At 41.9% G+C, this 20,493-nt stretch overlaps 1 protein-coding gene across 6 annotated transcripts in view; it reads right to left on the bottom strand.

The window, feature by feature from the left end:
* Positions 1-20,493, bottom strand: part of EBF1 (EBF transcription factor 1) — a 591,182-nt gene that overhangs the window by 182,096 nt on the left and 388,593 nt on the right. For all 6 annotated transcript variants that reach the window (XM_033927092.1, XM_033927095.1, XM_033927093.1 and 3 more), the window contains exon 7: positions 13,777-13,858. In XM_033927092.1, coding sequence (XP_033782983.1) covers positions 13,777-13,858 — 82 coding nt within the window. The remainder of the gene's footprint in view (positions 1-13,776; positions 13,859-20,493) is intronic.

Genomic DNA, 20,493 nt, shown 5'->3' with positions numbered 1-20,493 from the left:
CTATTGCTACCTATTTTGTAGGCAGTAGGGATTCACGTGCTAAACCTGCGCCATGCCCACGCATTAGCACAGAACAAGCCTATTCTCCACCCCCAGATTTTTCCCCAGTGCTACAAAATACATTTTATTTTTTAGCATGTGGGTGACACACGCAAGTCACCAAATTACTGTTGAATGTTTCAGTGTGCCCCACAGTATACCATTTTTTTTTTGCCGCGGTAAGCATGAATTAGTGCTTTCCGCGGCTTTATAAAAGGGAGTGTTTTGAATGCTAAGTGCATAAGTGTTGTCCCTGATCAGACTCGGCATTAAGAGGGGAAATCCTTGAAAAAGTCGCTTCTTGTGTTTTGGCGAAACATGTTGGATTTATTCCCCCTACCTGACGGACAGAATGTATAAAAACAGATAAGTGATTGTCTCTATTTACTCTTTAAAGCTAAATAAGGGTTATATTAACGTCATTAAAAAAAATACATAACTTATGAGGAGGTGGGTGTGTAAATGAGAGAATAACTGAGCCTTGAGTGACACTTCTGAAGTCTTGTTTGGAAATTATAAAAATGCTTTGAACATAATAACAAATATTGAAAAAAAATTTGTGGTGTACGATATCCTTAGAAAAAGTGGTTAGTATAATCTTCTATCGTGGGCATAAAAAACTCTACTTTACAAAATGTCATCCATATCTCCAGAGAGAACCACCCACTAGTGTGCACACAACAACAAAAATGAAGAAAAAAAACGTATCTGTCCACTGTGATCGTCACAAACTGATCTCAATATATTCCATAGTAACATAGTAACATAGTAGATGACGGCAGATAAAGACCCAAATGGTCCATCCAGTCTGCCCAACCTGATTCAATTTAAATTTTTTTTTTTTTTAGCTATTTCTGGGCGAGAATCCAAAGCTTTACCCGGTACTGTGCTTGGGTTCCAACTGCCGAAATCTCTGTTAAGACTTACTCCAGTCCATCTACACCCTCCCAGCCATTGAAGCCCTCCCCTGCCCATCCTCCTCCAAACGGCCATACACAGACACAGACCGTGCAAGTCTGCCCAGTAACTGGCCTAGTTCAATCTTTAATATTATTTTCTGATTCTAAATCTTCTGTGTTCATCCCACGCTTCTTTGAACTCAGTCACAGTTTTACTCTCCACCACCTCTCTTGGGAGCGCATTCCAGGCATCCACCACCCTCTCCGTAAAGTAGAATTTCCTAACATTGCCCCTGAATCTACCACCCCTCAACCTCAAATTATGTCCTCTGGTTTTACCATTTTCCTTTCTCTGGAAAAGATTTTGTTCTACGTTAATACCCTTTAAGTATTTGAACGTCTGAATCCTATCTCCCCTGTCTCTCCTTTCCTCTAGGGTATACATATTCAGGGCTTCCAGTCTCTCCTCATACGTCTTCTGGCGCAAGCCTCCTATCATTTTCGTCGCCCTCCTCTGGACCGCCTCAAGTCTTCTTACGTCTTTCGCCAGATACGGTCTCCAAAACTGAACACAATACTCCAAGTGGGGCCTCACCAATGACCTGTACAGGGGCATCAACACCTTCTTCCTTCAACTGACTACGCCTCTCTTTATACAGCCCAGAATCCTTCTGGCAGCAGCCACTGCCTTGTCACATTGTTTTTTCGCCTTTTCCACACTCCCATAATGGCATTTCAGTTTGCACTTCCCTTCTTTCACTCCTGAGTTAGCATCACTGGATCTTTGTCTCTCATAAATTCTACATCTTATCCTTTTCAACTTCTATTATCTTTTCTTTTATTTATTTTTCTTTCTTTGAGAGTTTTCATTCTATTTATGGTTTTTTTAAATTTCTGTTCTCCCCAAGGACCCCTGAGGAAGACAATTCCTTTGCCGAAACACGGCCCGTGTAGGGTCCAGATTCCAGTTTGTTGTGTATTGCTCATTGTACTGTTTGATTGAGATTGTTGAACTTTATATTAAATAAACATTATTGCATAATTCATCTCCTGGGTCCCACTTGTGTGCTTTCGGACACTTCTCAAATGTTTCCTAGAAGATTAATACTTCGCCAGCGAAGGCCCAGCACAACTTTTTAATTTATATTTGCAATCCTCAAAATCCATCAGCAAAATCCCAGCAAAATATCCCAATAAGAAATCTTGATTTGCCAGCTGTCCTGGCTGGGTCAGGGAAAAGCTTCAATTCATCTGTGTACCAACAGCATGCAGCATACTCAGTGGTAAACGGCGTACACAGAGCTGTACATTTTGACATTAAATAGACATTCCCTTCTCGGAAGAGCTTTACAATCTAACTTGGACTGACACACATGACATAGAGGGTTGGGGATGCAGAACCGAAGGTGAGGTGAATTAGGAGTTGAAAGGAGTCTCAAAGAGGTGAGCTTTTAAGTTGGACTTGAACACTGACAGAGCACCCCCTCCCCCCCCCCCCTGAGAGATTCAAGCAGTATGTTCCAGGCATTTGGTGCAGCAAGACAGAAAGGACGGAGTCTGGAGTTGGCAGAGGAAGAGAAGGGCACAGAAGCTGGCAGTTGGGAGGGAGGGGGGGTTGTTGATTAGGGCTTTTTTTTTCTATTCAATGTCATCCTTCCTGTCAGTATCTGAGCCAGTTAATGCTGATAAGCAGAACTCATTGTAGAATCTTCTGAACCACTGAACTTTGTGCTAAAATCTGTTTTTCCTTCTATAGCTCTGCCCCAAATTAAGTAACACTTGACAAAACTTTGCATCCACCAAATTCTAGAACAATCTTTTTTTTTAAATCTGAAAATGCTGACAACGCTAAAAACCCCCAAAACAAAACAAAAATTCCTGACGCTTTCAATTAGCTCTTGGCTAAATATTATAAAAAAAAGAAAAGTTTGTTTTCTCCTTCTCATGACATAAATTACGCTTTCCGCAGTTAGAGACATTTGACATAATTTATCTGGAATGTCATTCTGTGCCAGATTTTTTTTTTCTACCTTTTTGGGGGGGAATATTTAAATGTAAAATAAACAACTCGTTGTGTTTCCCGAGCCATGAGCTGCCTCACAATGCTGCAGAAGGATTCTGTAAATAGAGGCATTCTTTTACACCAGAAAAGTGAAAACATGTCTAATTCAAAAACATATCCTTCAAATAATAAATCACTTCCTACTCAGAAAATAACCTGAATACCATTTCATGCTGGTGTCAATTATACATGAAGAGGCTCTTTTACTAAAAGGCACTAAGCCCTAAATGTGTGGTTAGCACACATCAATTGGCTACCCTAAAATATAATTAAAGTGTTTCGCAGTATTTTGCCTGTTAGGGTGCAGTAAACCACGTTTGCTGGCTGTTTTTTGGGTTTAAACAAATATATTTTTGGATGGTTCATTTCATGGGCAGAGAATGGACATGGAAGCGTTATCCAGTAAGCACAATCATGCACATTAACTGGATAACATTGGGTTAACATGGGAGTCCATAGCACAGTCGTCTTCAAAACTCCAGCCCATGAGCCACTTGTGGCCCCAGCAGTCATTCATTGTAGACCACAAACACCCCTCCCCCCCATCATTGGTTAACATAGAAACATAGAAGATGACGGCAGAAAAGGGCTACAGCCCATCAAGTCTGCCCACTCTGCTTACCCACCCCCTGTCTATGCCCTAATGACCCAATTTCCTTATCTTGACCCTCGTAGGGATCCCACATGGGTATCCCATTTATTCTTAAAGTCTGGCACGCTGTCTGCCTCGATCACCTGCACTGGAAGCTTGTTCCAATGATCAACCACTCTCTCTGTGAAGAAATACTTTCTGGTGTCGCCGTGAAATTTTCCGCCCCTGAGTTTGAGCGGGTGCCCTCTTGTGGCCGAGGGTCCCTTGAGAAAGAAAATATCATCTTCCACTTCGACACGTCCCGTGAGGTACTTAAATGTTTCGATCAAGTCTCCCCTCTCCCTACGTTCCTCGAGAGTGTAGAGCTGCAATTTGTTCAGTCTCTCTTCGTTGGCATCCTTCCACTCTCATCTCTCCACCCGCCTGCCTCTGCCCTCCAAAGTAACCTTCTCTTCCTCGAGGGCTGATCCACCACCGCCACAAAAGGCATTCCGTCTCTTCCACTGCCTGAAGCCTCTCTCCATAACACCCCCCACCTGGAAACAGAAAGTTCTCTCAGGGAAGGAGGGATGATGGCATTTCTCAAAAGTAGATCTAGCTTATAGCCCATTTCCAGGGTTATGTGATGGTTTTTACTGCATCAACAGTTGCGTTTTCAAACTTATTCTCTGTATATTCTTTCAACCAGTGCAACATAAAATAGGGCAGGAATAATCTGCAGGTTTAATGCAGCTCTCCTCTTCGGTGTCAGGTCAAAAGCGTGCCGGGACAAAGGCGCGCGCAGACAATTGAGCGCAGCGCGGAGGCGTGCGCCACAGAAAATTACTGTTTTTAGGGCTCCGATGGGGGTGGGTGGGGGGGAATCCCCCCACTTTACTTAATAGAGATCGTGCCGCGTTGTGGGGGCATTGTGGGGGGTTGTAACCCCCCACATTTTACTGAAAACTTCACTTTTTCCCTGTTTTTAGGGAAAAAGTTAAGTTTATAGTAAAATGTGGAGGGTTACAACCCCCCAAACCCCCCACAACGCCGGCGCGATCTCTATTAAGTAAACTGGGGGGGCTCCCCAACAAAAACCCCCGTCGGAGCCCCTAAAAACTGTAATTTTCTTCGGCGTGCACCTCTGTCTTGCGCTCAGTTGTCGGCGCGCGCCTTTGTCTTTCGCGGGGTTGTCTATGAACCCTCCTCTTCTCTAGCTTAAATTTGGCACAACTCAATGCTTCCGGCTCCCTACAGAAATTGCTGGGGATTTTTTCAAACAGTAAAGAAATGCAATAACTTATCTTAAATAGATGCAAATTCCAAAGCTCGACGGGACCCGTTTTGCCCTTTCTCTAGGCTTTCTCAAGGGTTCAAAAATGACGCTGTATTTCTGACTGCGTCACTCCCGGTGAAGGCTGGGAGAAAGGGCGAAACGGGTCCCGTCGGGTTTCAGAATTTGCATCTATTTAAGAGAAGTTATTGTATTTCTTGGCTGGGTGGAAGAAATGATATTAATAATATGAGAGAAAGGAACCACCATTGAAAATATTTTAAAGAAAGAAGCAATAAAAAATTCAGTGGATAATTCCAGAGTGTTAAAAAAAAATGAGGGGAAGGTTTTGAGAATCAACGATGGAAACGTGGAACTTGTAAGTCTTGGCTGAGAAACGTATCTCTATTCTGTCCAAGCTGGTTGTCTCGTGAGCCCGCTCGATTGCTCCACTAGTTGAGCATTGTGATCTGTTTGTGCCAGCTGTGCAGGACTTTCTTCTTCCAGGAACAGTGATTTTCACTGTATTGGTCCCAGGGAGTGGAATAACCTTCCAGGATATATTCGTCAACAGCAAAATTTACAGAACTTCAAGAAATTGTTGAAAAGACAGTTGTTCTGTAAGATGAAATATATGGTATGGTTGAGGGGGTAGGAGTGATGACTGTTGAGGGCTGAGTGCTGGTCACGGAAGTTTTCGATGGTCTATTTTGTCTCATTTGGCATAAAGATGTTTTTCATTGAGGCATCTTGTGTGCCCTATGTATTTTTACATTTTGATGTAGGATAGCATTGGTTATTATGTTTTATGCAATCTGATTTTATGTGTATGTATGTAGTTGTTTTAGTGTTGGTCTTGAAAAGAACATAAGAATAACCTTACTGGGTCAGACCAATGGTTCATCAAGCCCAGTAGTCCGTTCTCACGGTGGCCAATCCAGGTCCCTAGTGCCTGGCCAAAAACCAAGGAGTAGCAACATTCCATACAGAATCTCAAAGAATAGTAAGATTCTGGAATCCCAAAGAGTAACAAAAGAGTTTGGAACCCCAAACAGTAGTAACATTCCATGCAACCATTCCAAGGCAAGCAGTGGCATTCCCCACGTCTTTCTCAATAACAGACTATGGACTTTTCCTCTAGGAACTTGTCCAAACCTTTCTTAAAACCAGCTACGCTATCCGCTCTTACCACATCCTCTGGCAAAGCGTTCCAGAGCTTAATTATTCTCTAAGTGAAAAAAATTTCCTCCTATTGGTTTTAAAAGTATTTCCATGTAACTTCTTCATGTGTTCCCTGGTCTTCGTCATTTTTGACAGAGCGAAAAGTCGATCCACTTGTACCCGTTCTACACCACTCAGGATTTTGTAGACTTCAATCCTATCTCCCCTCAGCTGTCTGTTTTCCAAGCTGAAGAGCCCTAACTGTTTTAGTCTTTCCTCATACGAGAGGAGTTCCATCCCCTTTACCATCTTGGTCGCTCTTCTTTGAACCTTTTCTAGTGCTGCTATATCTTTCTTGCAATAAGGAGACCAGAATTGAACGCAATACTCTAGGTGAGGTCGTACCATGGAGCGATACAGGGGCATTATAACATTCTTAGTCTTAACCATCCCTTTTAAAATAATTCATAGCATCCTGTTTGCTTTTTTGGCCGCTGCCGCACATTGAGCGGAAGGTTACGTCTGGCGGAAGGTTACGTTTTATTTTGTATGTTAACATGTAACTCACCCTGGAAAAGGGCGGGCAATAAATAAACAAACAAACTTTATCTCATCACTACTTCAATCTATGGGATTGTGTTTTTCCTGTGGCTGTCTCCTTTTTGATCCCATATACCAGGGGTAGGCAATTCCGATCCTCGAGAGCAGGAGCCAGGTCAGGTTTTCAGGATATCCACAATAAATATGCATGAGATAAGTTTGCATCTCACGGAGGCAGTGCATGCAAATCCATCTCATACATATTCATTGTGGATATCCTGAAAACCTGACCTGGCTCTGGCTCTCGAGGATCGGAATTGCCTACCCCTGCCATATATCATCTTTAGAGAACGTAGTGTGATTTTTCAAATAGCACTAGCTCTCTACTACTCTCTCTCTCCCCCATATTCTCTTCCTTTCTATTTTAATACTATTCTGTGTCTCTTGGCTCCTCCATTTTTTATTTTATTCCTAGAACCTTAGCCTAGTTTATCTCAAATGATCTCTGTTTCATGACCCGTAGCATCTCTCGTGTGAGTGGAGTCGCCGCGAGATGGGTTCTGATCTGATGTAAGCCCCGGTCATCTCCCACTGTCCCGATAATAGACATTTGCAACCGGTGCTGCCGGGATCATGTCTCTCAGGTCACGATGACGAGGGGTGGCTGGCTCATTAATGCTGCCTAAATTGTCTCATTCTTCCCCCTCCTCCCCCCCCCCCCCCGAAGCTCGGCACTGCAATAAATGAAACCAATATCTGTCAGTTATGCACCGTGGCAAACAAGGCCTCACAGCTCTATTTCAGGAAGCCAGTTGCTCGTAACAGCAGAGCAACAAGTTTAAGAAAAAAGAGAAAACAATGCCAAGGGAATGGGAGGGGGTGTGGAGGGGGTGGGAGAGTAGAAAAGCCCAACATACTGATGCCAAATGGAAATTCAGGCAGAATTAATAGTGCACCATATAGAAGTATAGGCAGTACAACTGCCGGGGCTGAAAGTGATTAATTTCTTGAAAATGCTAAGGTCATGTTAATTGACATGACCTGTGTAATTAAGCAGGCTCTGTTTACACACTGAAAGGCTCAACTACTGTGAAGCTGGGCTGGCTCGACAGAATGTCTTTACAAGTCAAGAGATCAACAACCTTCCCTGTGTCCCAGCCGGTCACCTACACAGACTCCTGACTGTTGCTCAGTAAAAGACACAAAGGAATTTCCATCCGAAAATTAGCATGGGTCCCACTGGGGAGCTGGAATTTGGCAGTACATGGAGTAGCGAGAAGAAGAGAGGGGTCTGGAGTCCTTTTCTTGTCCATTCATAAAGGATGTACGGTTGGCAGATAGGGTTGACCGCATATAGAAACATGAAGGAAGATAAAGGCCAAATGGCCCATCCAGTCTGCCCATCTGCAACATCCACTATCTCCTCCTCCTCTCCCTATTGGCTAAGGCTCTTAACATTTGCATCTCCTCTTCCAATTGGCTAAGTCTCTTTATACCTGCATTGTGAGGTCATAGAGCTTTATGATGATAGAAACATGATGGCAGATAAAGGCCAAATGGCCCATACCTCCTCCTCTCCCTAAGAGATCCCACATGCCTATCCCACGCTTTCTTGAATTCAAACACAGTCTCTGTCTCCACCATCTCTTCCAGGAGACTGTTCCACTCATCTACCATCCTTTCTATTAAAAAGTATGTCCTCCGATTACTCCTGAGCCTAGCATAGTAGTAGCATAGTAGATGATGGCAGATAAAGACCCAAATGGTCCATCCAGTCTGCCCAATCTGATTCAATTTTAATTTTTTTAATTTTTTCTTCTTAGCTATTTCTGGGCAAGAATCCAAAGCTCTACCCGGTACTGTGCTTGGGTTCCTACTCCGTAAAGTAGAATTTCCTAACATTGCCTTTGAATCTACCACCCCTCAACCTCAAATTATGTCCTCTGGTTTTACTATTTTCCTTTCTCTGGAAAACATTATGTTCTACGTTAATACCCTTCAAGTATTTGAATGTCTGAAACATATCTCCCCTGTCTCTCCTTTCCTCTAGCGCCTCTTACCTTCATCCTATGCCCTTTCCTTCTTGAGCTTCCTTTCAAAGCAATGTCCACTACTATCTAGAACTGTGGGTCTGAAACCTCGCCTGGAACATCTCCAGACAGAATGCGTATGAGATCAACTTGCATGCAAATCTATTTTATGCATATTCATGATGGTTACTGTAAAAATGTGACTGCTTTAGGAGACTCACCACCCACTGATGCCCTTGTATATTTTCCAGTTTCTTTGTACAGAGCTGACCGGGACTCAATTTAGTAAAGGGCAAAAATTTGGGCGCTAAGCACATAAGTACACATTTTGGCCCCTAACTCTAGATACAAGCACTTACACCAAGTCAATGCTGCAATAAATATTCACACGTATAAGTGACAATATTTTATAAGTTAGCATCTAATTGCACACCTCTGACCTGGCTATGTCTCTCCCATGACCATAAGAGCATAAGAATAGCCTTACTGGGTCAGACCAACGGTCCATCAAGCCCAGTAGCCCATTCTCACAGTGATCAATCCAGGTCCCTAGTACCTGGCCAAAACCCAAGGAGCAGCAATATTCCAGCATCTCAAAGAATAGCGAGATTCCGGAACCCCAATGAGAGCAACATTCCAGAGCTGAGATTGTGATGTCTTAATGCCTTAGAGCCAACCTCATCAGTGATGTTACAATGGCTTGATTGTCCTATACTTGGCTCACATAATAGCCATACTGGGTCAGACCAATGGTCCATCAAGCCCAGTAGCCCATTCTCACAGTGATCAATCCAGGTCCCTAGTACCTGGCCAAAACCCAAGGAGTAGCAATATTCCAGCATCTCAAAGAATAGCAAGATTCCGGAACCCCAATGAGAGCAACATTCCGGAGCTGAGATTGTGATGTCATAATGCCTTAGAGCCAACCTCATCAGTGATGTTACAATGGCTGGATTGTCCTATACTTGACTCACATAATAGCTATACTGGGTCAGACCAATGGTCCATCAAGCCCAGTAGCCCGTTTCTCACGGTGGCCAATCCAGGTCCCTAGTACCTGGCCAAAACCCAAGGAGTAGCAAATTCCATGCTACTGATCCAGGGCAAGCAGTGGTTTCCCCCATGTCTTTCTCAATAACCGACTATGGACGTTTCCTCCAGGAAATTGTCCAAACCTTTCTTAAAACCAGCTACGCCATCCGCTCTTAGCACAACCTCTGGCAACACATTCCAGAGCTTAACTATTTCTGAGTGAAAAAAAATTTCATCCTTCCTGTAACTTCATCGAGCTTCCCCCTAGTCTTTGTAATTTTTGACAGAGTGAAAAATCGATCAACTTGTACCCGTTCTACTCCACTCAGGATTGTGCATCCTAGAAATAAGTGCTAAGTCTGCAGAATAGGGATGAAAGTCAGTTCCACTTATAACTACAAACTACATAGTAACAAAGTAAATGACAGTTCATCCAGTCTGCCCTGTAATCACATGCATTACAATTTAATGATTACACTTCTCCCTCCGTATCCGCGGTTTCCGTATCTGCGGATTCGCTTATTTGTGATTTTCCAGCTGACTCCGCCCCCCCCTAATTTTCATCACTGAACCCGGCGTTTCACATAGGAAATTGCTGCTCCCGGTGGTTCCTGAAGGAAATTGCAGCTCCTGGTGTTGTACGGAGCAAATCACAGGTCGGGTTATTCACGGTTTATTATCTTTTTCAGGTCTATTTTACCAAAAAACCGCAAATAACATGCAAAAAGTTATTTACGGTTTTTCGGTATTCACGGCTATGTTCTGCCCACATTCCCCACGAATACAGAGGGAGAAGTGTAAATTAAAATGTCTTTTTTCTTTGTTACTTCTGGGCCATAGACCTTAGAAGTCTACCTGGTACTGTCCTTAGTTTCCAACTACTGGATTTGCAGTTGAATCTCACACCAGCCTATCCGAACCATCTCCTTTGCGGGATTCAGATTGTGAAAGTTTGCCCATTCATATTCTAATTAGAGATCCTCTGTGTTCATCTCGTGCTTTTTTGAATCTCCACCACCTCCCTCGCAACGACATTCCAGGCATCCACCACCCAATTAATGCTTGTTGATGCCAATTATTGGTACTTAATGCTAGTTTAGCACCAATTAACTAATTTAGGGGTATATTTACTAAACGGTTTTAAGCCCTTAATGTGTGCTAATAAGGTTACCACATGACCGCATTAAGGCATTCTGCAGTAACATACCTGTTATCGCATGCATTATGGAATTTCCTGGGAGAAGGAATGGCATGGGCATGAACTCATGTTGGGTTAACGCTGGATCACTTGGCGGTCCCTATACAGGAGTCGCTAAGTGCTCTTGCATTAAATCCTAGTAGTGTACGCACATTAATGACATTAGCACATGACTTGCACACAACATTCCCTCAAGAAAAATAGTGTTGGATTTGCAGTTAACACGTGTTAAAATCTGTTAACACCACATCTTAACACCCTTTAGTACAGTTTTTTTCAACCTTTTGACACCTATGGACCAGCGGAAATATAAGAATTATTTTGTGGACCAGCGGTTGAAGAACACTGGGCTAAGTCGTGGGCCAGACCCCGCCCATATCCACCCCAAATCCCGCCCCCATAATAGTACTAATTGTAACACCATTTTTTCCATTCATTTTTCATATTTGAACACACACACGCACACACACACACAATATAATCTTATTAACTACACATAATAGTTAACCACAAAATTAAACTACACAAAGCACACTGTATGCTTCTCAACATTCATTCCCACAAGAAGACAGATAACCCCATGCAAATACAGGACCAAAAACTAAAAGTACAAACCAAATATACAAACCAAACCCTAAGATGCAAGACTCTGCAAGCAGTACAACCCCAGAGAAAAAGAAACAACTGCATTTCTTCCTGAACATTGCAAAATACAGACAGCTGATGTAAATTTTCAAAATTGACACAATTCAATCACTACATTCAAAAATAAAATCATTCCCCCTACCTTAGTTGTCTCCCTCCTTCCATGCTGTGTCTTACCTTCTGGCCTGCTCTCGCCTGGCCATTTTATGCCGCCCCCCCCCCCCCCCCCCGGTGTTATCTTCAGGCCGGCTCCCTCTACCTCACTGACACAGTGCACAAAGACACGGGCAGCGCATCCCACGCCTCATTCAGAAGCCTTCCCTTTGACGTTGCAACGTCGGAGAGAAGGCTTCCGGTTCAGGCGCAGGAAGTGCGTAGGAGCCGCTGCCCGCGTCTTTGTGCACCGCAGCACTGAGATCGCACCGCGGACCGGCGGCTGAAGAACACTGTCTCGGGCCCGATGCACATGCCGGCCCTGTGGACCGGCAGGAAATTTCTGCGGACCGGCACTGGTCCACGGACCACTGGTTGAACAACACTGCTTTAGAAAATATGTGCCTTTGGAGCTCATGGCACACTAACTGTGCAACCTTGTCTCCCAAATTCTCTAAAGGGTGCTTAAAACTCAGGCAAGTAGGGGTGTCAAGAAAAGCTTGTAAGTTTCATGGCTCCACATCATTCTCTTCTTGGTTAGGCTCAGAACTGTGCAGCAGCCCCTCGTATTGTGATGTCACAATGCCTCATCCCACCAATGCCTAAGAGCCAACCTCATTGGAGATGTCACAATGTCTTGGTTTCCCTATATTTGTACCCATTTACTGGATGCATTTGCCTCATTGAAACAAAAAGAGTTAAGAAAAGTGTGGAAGTCGGTTCATAGACAACGGCACGAAAGACAAAGGCGCGCCTGGACAATTGAGCGCAGCGCGGAGGCACACACCGCTCTAAATTACTGTTTTTAGGGCTCCGACGGGGGGGGGGGCATGGGGGGGACCCCCCAGTTTACTTAATAGACATCGCGCCGGCGTTATGGGGGGTTTGGGGGGTTGTAACCCTCCACATTTTACTGTAAACTTAACTTTTTCCCTAAAAACAGGGAAAAAGTGAAGTTTTCAGTAAAATGTGGGGGGTTACAACCCCCCACACCCCCCACAACGCCCCCACAACGCGGCGCGATGTCTATTAAGTAAAGTGGGGGGGTTCCCCCTACACCCCACCGTCGGAGCCCTAAAAACATTAATTTAGAGCGGCGCGTGCCTCCGCGCTGCGCTCAATTGTCTGGGCGTGCCTTTGTCCCGGCGCACTTTTGACCTGACAACGTGGAAGTCTCATGGCTCCACATCATTCTCTTCTTGGTTGGGCTGAGAACTTTTCAGCGGTCCTTCGTACATGTGGACATGGAATACATTTTACTGCTGTTCTGCTTGCCATGCTCTCCAGCTTCCCATCCCTGTACCTTCCTAATAATCCAGGACAGATAAATAAAATACTTGTCTGGGTTCATAGTCAACGGCGCGAAAGACAAAAGCGCGCGCCAACAATTGAGCGCAGTGCGCGCCGCCGCGCCGCTGTAAATTACAGTTTTTAGGGGCTCCGACGGGGGGTTTTGTTGGGGAACCCCCCCCCCCAGTTTACTTAATAGACATCGCGCCGGCATTATGGGGGGTTTGGGGAGTTGTAACCCTCCACATTTTACTGTAAACTGAACTTTTTCCCTAAAAACAGGGAAAAAATGAAGTTCGTCGGAGCGCTAAAAACAGTAATTTAGAGCGGTGCGGCGGTGCGCGCTGCGCTCAAGTGTCTGGGTGCGCCTTTGTCCCGGCACCCTTTTGACCTGACACCCTTGTCTGTTTTCAAATCACCAAGGAATATGAGAAGAGTACAGACAGCTGCCTTCTCAGATTGCCCATATACATAATTATCTATTTAATTAAAAATGATTGTGCTTTCTTAAAGTTTTTCCGGTACCAGACAAATATTTCCCTTAATATGATTAACTGGATTTGGGATTTGGATTATGTCATGCCTTTCTCAGTAGGTCAAGCCGAGTTTCAATCAGGTACATTTATTTAAAAAATGCACAGAACACTAGAGCATCTTCCCTTTCTTTTACAGCCACATGTTCCCCGGGGAGATGCCACCCGCAAGGCTCTTCCTGCCCACTGCCAACAGATTCAGGCACCTGGTGCCCATTGCTGCTGGCTCCAGACTTCAAACTACAGTCCCTCCAGGCTTTCTGAATGAATGCCAGCTAAATCTGCTGCCATTGCAACACGGATATGATTTGGCTCTGGAATAGAAGAGAGTAAAGGCAGCAGGCACTGACCTGAAATCGTCGCATGTCCCGAGGGTTCCCCGCATTTTTTAGGCAATTTTGGTTACATTTGAGGAAAAATTTCAGGAAGAATCTGCAGAAAATAAAAAGAGACAAACATTATTTTAATCAGAGTAAAACGATGCGCTGATGAATAATTTCATGGCAGCTCAATCCTACGGACTATTTTACAACATAAGCTAGGTCTGCATCCGTGGTACATCACATATTAAACTGGAGGATGTGGAGCCTGAATTTAAGGCTACTGAATTTTCCTATACCTAAACTCATGACTACAAGAGAGATCTTTAAAAATTTTTTGATCTCCATATTGAAAATTCCAGAGTCTAATATCCCTCCTATACAAAAACTTTATTTCCTTAAGAGAACTATGATGGAAAAGAAAGAAGAGGAAGAACAAGCACAGTTAGGAATTTCCGAGCTACTGGAATCATCTGAAATTGAAATTCTGGGTCGTGCCACTTTAATAGTATCTTTCGTTTTTCTTCAAGATAAGGACATGATTTTGAAATTATACTTTAATTTAAAGCAGATTTTCTATCTGGGTGGAAAAATTTATATTTTTCCTGATGTCTCACGATGGACTCAGATCCGAAGGAAGGAATTTATTCAATATAGATCTAAAGTTACTTCTTTAGGAGCTTCCTTTCAGTTGAGGTTTCCCTGTTATAAACTACCAACAAAATAAATATATTTTCTTTGACCCAGAACAGCTGCGTTTTTTCTTAGAAGGGAAAGGGATTTTCGATGCTCCTTAGGAAGTACAGGTTTACTCATGTCTGTTAATATTTAGCCGAGGTTAACTGCTCTATTCTTTATACATTTGTATTTGTCCCCTTTTTCCTGGAAGGGATTATTTACTTACTTTGTTCTCCCAGTTGTGGACTATATATTAAGTTTGGAAAAAAGTGTGTGTTTCAATGGTATTGATGGTATTTTTTCTAATTTACTTTTCAAAGTTAATTCTTTGTCTGTAATTAATCGATAATAAATTTAAAAAAAACAAAAAAAAACTGGAGGATGTGCACCTTATTTGAAGGAAGCGGGTGCTCAAGAGTGAAGTAAAAGGATTCTCTTTCTGAACGAGATTATACTGTTTTAAAAGAGTGCATTTTTATTTTATTTTTTTAGTATTTATACACCATTTACAACCAAAGCGGTTTACATTCAGGTATCCAAGCATTTCCCTCTGTCCCACAGAGCTCAAAATCTGACTAACGTGCCTGGGGCAATGGAATGCTTATTCTTTCAGAAGAGTGCGCCATATTTGCAAAGAGGGCACGTTCTTTCCGAGAGTGCAAACTACGTAATTACCATTCCCTTCCCTTGTTTAAAAGCAGATTGAAAAATCCACCTTTTTTGATATAGCCTTCAATCCTACTCCCCACTGCCCTCCAACCCAACCAGCAGATTAACTGTCCGTCTGTCTTGTCTGTGTCATTTATGCAAAATCTTTACCTTGTAAATTCAGTAAACAAGCAACCGTCAATACAAGAACACCCATACTCTCAATGGGGCCTAGCGTTATAACATTGTGTTATTGCGTGCTAATACTGTTACTAATAATGCACCCATGTGCGAATGCAACAGTAGCACCCGTTAATAATTCTATCTGTAAGCGTTTAATACATGAGAAATTTCAGTAGGTCAGTAAATAAGGCCTGAAGTTTGTTCCTAAGGCAAAGAAAGTAGAAGTGATTTGCTCAAGGATACAAGGAACATCCGTGGGACAGCAATACTCTTTGCATGGCTCGCAGCTTTGCTCCTCCAGCCTACGCTTACACATTTGGAGCAAGAGTCCTTTTCTAGAAGTTTCCTCAAGTCTTCCAATATCTGGAGTATTTAACCCAGATTGGCCCAAACAAGCTGATGCAACCTTGTGTTTCATCCTACTGCATGCACAGAGATGAATCCTCTCTTTCTTAGGATAATCTGAGGACATGTCCAGGGGTCCGGACGGCTTTTCAAAACCTGGCAATTTGTCCAGGTTTTGAAAAGCTTCCGACATCGGGACAGCGTCCGCAAACATGCGGATGTAACGTGGTGACGCCACGCGCACACATGTGACATCATCAAGCCGCCTCCTTGCATGCTTGGACGCCGTCCCGACGCACGAACAGGTTAAGGGGGGTGGGGCTGGGGGCAGGATGGGGCACGACATGGGTGAGTGGGCCTGAGGGCATGGCCATGGATCTGAATTTTTCGTCGGGAAAATCTAGCAACTCTACACATGGCCTCGCCCAATCCCAGCCCCTGCCCTGCTCTGCCCCTGCTCCGCCCCATTCTGCCCCTAAACAAACTTTGTCTCTTCTTCCCTGAGCTTGGGGCCGCGTCTGGAAGGCCTCCAAGCATATGTGGATGCGATGTGATGATGTCATGTCGCATGCGCACATGTTCGGAAGCCCTTCAGACATGGCCACGAGCTTGGGGCCTTCCAAAACCCAGACAAACTGCTGGGTTTTGGAAATCCCCCCCACCCCGGACACCCAGTCAGTCCTCTAAAAAGAGACATGTTCTGGTTTTCCTCGATGTTTGGTAACCTTACCTACAGATGGGTTGAGAGACAAGCACATAGGCCATAAATTCCATCTAAGAAAAATGAAGTGTGGAGAGCTCAGGATCTGACACTTTAGAAATGAAACTTTGATGACTTTCCTGTCAGCAGCTCATCAGTAATCTCTGAGCTATGGAGGGCACGGACATTGGATCCCTCTTTCCCTGAGCTGCCCCTGTAGTTAGAAATGTTGGCAAAGGCAGGAAGAGCGGCTCCTGTATCCCACCATGAACTGGTGAAAGTCCCTCTGTGCTGGACTGTTTGCTAAAATAGAAAGCCACATCATCTGTTGTGAGGCAAAGACAACCTTGTCAACTGATACTTGAAGCTGAAAACAGGCCCTCATGTGGTGAGGTCTCACATTTCTGCATAGATTTGATGAATCTATGCACTGATAGGTAGATTGTGAGCCAGCCAGGACAGATAGGGGAAAATGCTTGAGTACCTGAATGTAAAAAAACACTTAGACAAACTTGGAAATTTCTTCAGAATTAGCTGGTATGGGCAACTTGTACTGTAAAATGGGTAATTTATTTATTTAGTTAAACATTTATTTACCGCATACGACTATGCCGGTTTACATATCACATACATAAAATCTTGTTTCCTTGCGATTTCCACATATAACATAGACATGTCTGGACAACATCATAAACATCCCCCCAATATAAAGTGTCAGTATATCGAGTCAAAACAAAATTCACCAATTAAAAAATAAAAGATGTCAGATCAAATGATCAATTCCAAAGTAGATAGCCAAACAAATTCACATTTGCATGCAAAGCGAGTCAAGTTCCAACAATTCCAATGCACGAAAATATCAACCCAATTCCCTGAAAGTAAGCTGAACTTCAAAATTCAAGAAAGATGCTGGTAGTAGAATCTTCAAGTCATCTGTAAAGAACAAAATGAACAACGGCAAATATACAAATACAGAAACAGTTTTGTAAATGAAGGCCTACTTCCAAGAATGTCACATATTTTGCTAACTACAAAAAAACTGCTTGAACTTGAGTAGCAAGAAAATGATTTATTATCATCCGTTCACCTATTTACATCTGAGGAGGACAGCAATATGCCCACAGATTGGGAACAATTGGAAATTTTACAAAAGCATATTGTAAGAGCTGAATTACATGATGCCACTTTGGCAGAGTATTACAGGCTGAAGCGCATTCGAAGAGGATTATGCATGAAAACATAACTGAGGCTATTTTTGGATAATGCCATTTTGGTGGAGAAATGGAACACAATACTAAATAAATATACATAGGGAGGGCTCTAGACTTTGGGTTTTTACAAAGTCAAAATATGAGTTTAAATTTTATTTGTAATTATTTAAGGAGTTGGGGTAGGCAGTTAGGTTGGATTTGGGAGTGGAAGGGATGGGAAAGATGGTGGTGGAGAATTTTGATTTTGTGTTGGAATGGGGGGAAGGTTTGGATAATAAAAGTATGTGGGGTAATGGGGGGTTGGGAAAGAGGTTTTGGATGGAAGTTGATAAAAAAAAATTTTTTTTCTATTTGACATGGGATGTGTATTACCTTGGAATATTATTTTATTTGGTATGTATGGGGACTGGTGGCTGGGACAGTTCCTATCTATTGTTGTGATTTTAATTTTCAATTTTTATAATATCTTTTTTGTACAAGGATTCCTATGGTTTTAAAAATCATTACTTGGAATGTGGGGGGTATTTCCTCTCCATTAAAAAGAAACAAGATTTTGCAAAGCTTAAATAGACATAATGCATCTATTGTTTTTTTTACAAGAGACTCATTTGACATCACAAGAACATTCTAAACTTCTTACTTGGTGGGTGGGTGATTATATTGAAGTACCGGCCCTTCATAGAAAGGCAGGGGGTAATTATTCTTTTCCATAAAAAATTAAATGTTGAAAAGATACATATTAATGTGGATCTAGAAGGTCGTTATATTATAGCAAATGTTAAGATTAATGGGGTTAATGTTTTGCTTTGTAATTTATACGCTCCTAATTCTTATGATAAAAAGTTCTTTACTACAATTTTAAATTACTTTTTGCAACAGGATTCTTGTCCTATTGTGATAGGGGGAGATTTTAATAGGGTGGCAGATCCAATGATTGATAAATCGGTACTTCGGGCAACAGATTAATTGGATGTAACTAAAGGGATCCCTTTATTTTGTGAATCTTTAAATTTATTGGATATATGGAGGGTGCTACATCCATTAGATAGAGATTATACTCATTATTCCAGGGCTCATAATACTCATTCCAGGATTGACTATCTCCTTTATTCTGATATTTTATTTTCCAAAATTCAAGATTCTGGTATAGGACCTACAGAGATTTAAGATCATGCCTTTGTTTGGGTTACATTGTCTTTGGTTTCTGAATCTCTGGGTCTTCCTCAATGGAGATTTCCATTAGATTTATAATATGATGTTAAATTTCAAAAACATATTCTTGATTGTTGGAATTCTTATCAGATTAACAATGAACAACACAAAAATTCTCCTACTTTGTTTTGGGAAACAGCTAAGGCGGTAATGAGGGGGAAAAATTGCTTATTCTAGTCAAAAAAAAGAAATCTCGTGATAGGGCTATATTACGTTTAGAAAAGCAATTAATTAAAATTAGAGGAATTCAAGCTAGATGTCCTTCAGATGATAATTTGGCTCAATTATTAGCTATTCAAATTCAATTGAATGAACTTCTTGCTCAGAGGGCTGTTAAATCTGTGAAATATTATCAATATCAATTGTATAAATATGGTAATAAATCAGGGAAATTATTAGCTCGTTTGGTGAAAGGAAGGTGTGGGTTGACTAGGGTTTCATAGATTAGATCGGTCCAGGGTCAATTTTTTATTAAAAAGAAATAATGATATTAGGAAAGCATTTCGGAGTTATTATTCTTCTTTGTTTGTTAATAGTCAAGAGATAGGATTATCAAGTGATACTTATTTATCCAGTTTAGAATTATCCTGTATTAGAGAAGATGAGCAGACATTGTTGAATTGTCCTATAGAGGAAGAAGAGTTATTGTTGGCCATACAGCAAAGCCCGTTATGTAAAGCACCTGGTATAGATGGTTATAAAGCAGAATTTTATAAAATTCTTGGTAATAACATAGCAACTCCTTTAGTGATGATGTTTAATAATCAGATTGACAAACAAATTTTATCTAAAACTCTTCATCAGGCTCAAATAATAGTATTTCCAAAGCAGGGTAAAGATCCTTCTAAGGTAGAATCATATAACATAGAGAAACATAGAAACAGAGTATGACGGCAGAAAAGGGCCGACGGCCCAACAAGTCTGCCCACTCGAATAACCCCCCCCCCTCCCAGGCCGATTTCTTTGATTTGCTATGAAGCTAAACTATTGGCTAAGATTTTGGCTAATAGACTAGCAAAGTTGTTGCCTAATTTGATTGCTGATTTGTAAAGTTGGATTTGTAAAAGGACGTACAGCAGTTAAAAATATTAGATCTATATTATATTCATTAGAGTGGGTACGTTATAAGAATATACCATCTTTGTTGATTAGTTTTGATGCTGAGAAAGCCTTTGATAGAGTTAGATGGGAGTTTTTGTTTGCTGTTTTAACTAAATATGGTATCACAGGTTATTTTCAGGATGCTATTAAAACCCTTTATTCAGATATTCAGGCTAGAGTTTTTGTTAATGGATGCCTTTCAGAAATTTTTACAATGGAACAATTGTCTCCGTTAATTTTTGTGTTGACCCTGGATCCGTTGATTCGTGAGATTCTGGCTAATTCAGATATTCACTGTGTAGATATTAGATCTTCTACTTTTAAAATAGCTGCTTTTGCAGATGATATTTTAGTACATTTAACTAATCCTAAGATTTCCTTACAATCTATTGGAAAGTTTTGCCGAGTATGGTGATTTTTCAGGATTCAAATTAAATATGGATAAATCTGAAGCTCTGGCTACTAATGATAGTTTAAGAATACAGTGGGGGTCCTAATTTTCCTCTTAGATGGATGGAAGATAAATTTAAATATTTGGGAATTTATATTCCTATAGATTCTAAATTTTTATATAGTTATAATATTCCCGATTTGATGAGTTACATAAAACAAAAGTTATTAAAATGGCAGTCTTTGCCTTTATCCTTAGGTGGGCGTATTGCCCTTTTT

This window comes from Geotrypetes seraphini, chromosome 18 (genome assembly GCF_902459505.1).
Source record: "Geotrypetes seraphini chromosome 18, aGeoSer1.1, whole genome shotgun sequence".
NCBI lineage: Eukaryota > Metazoa > Chordata > Amphibia > Gymnophiona > Dermophiidae > Geotrypetes > Geotrypetes seraphini.
The sequence above is the reverse complement of the archived record's forward strand: the minus strand, read 5'-3'. Positions and strand labels throughout refer to the sequence as shown.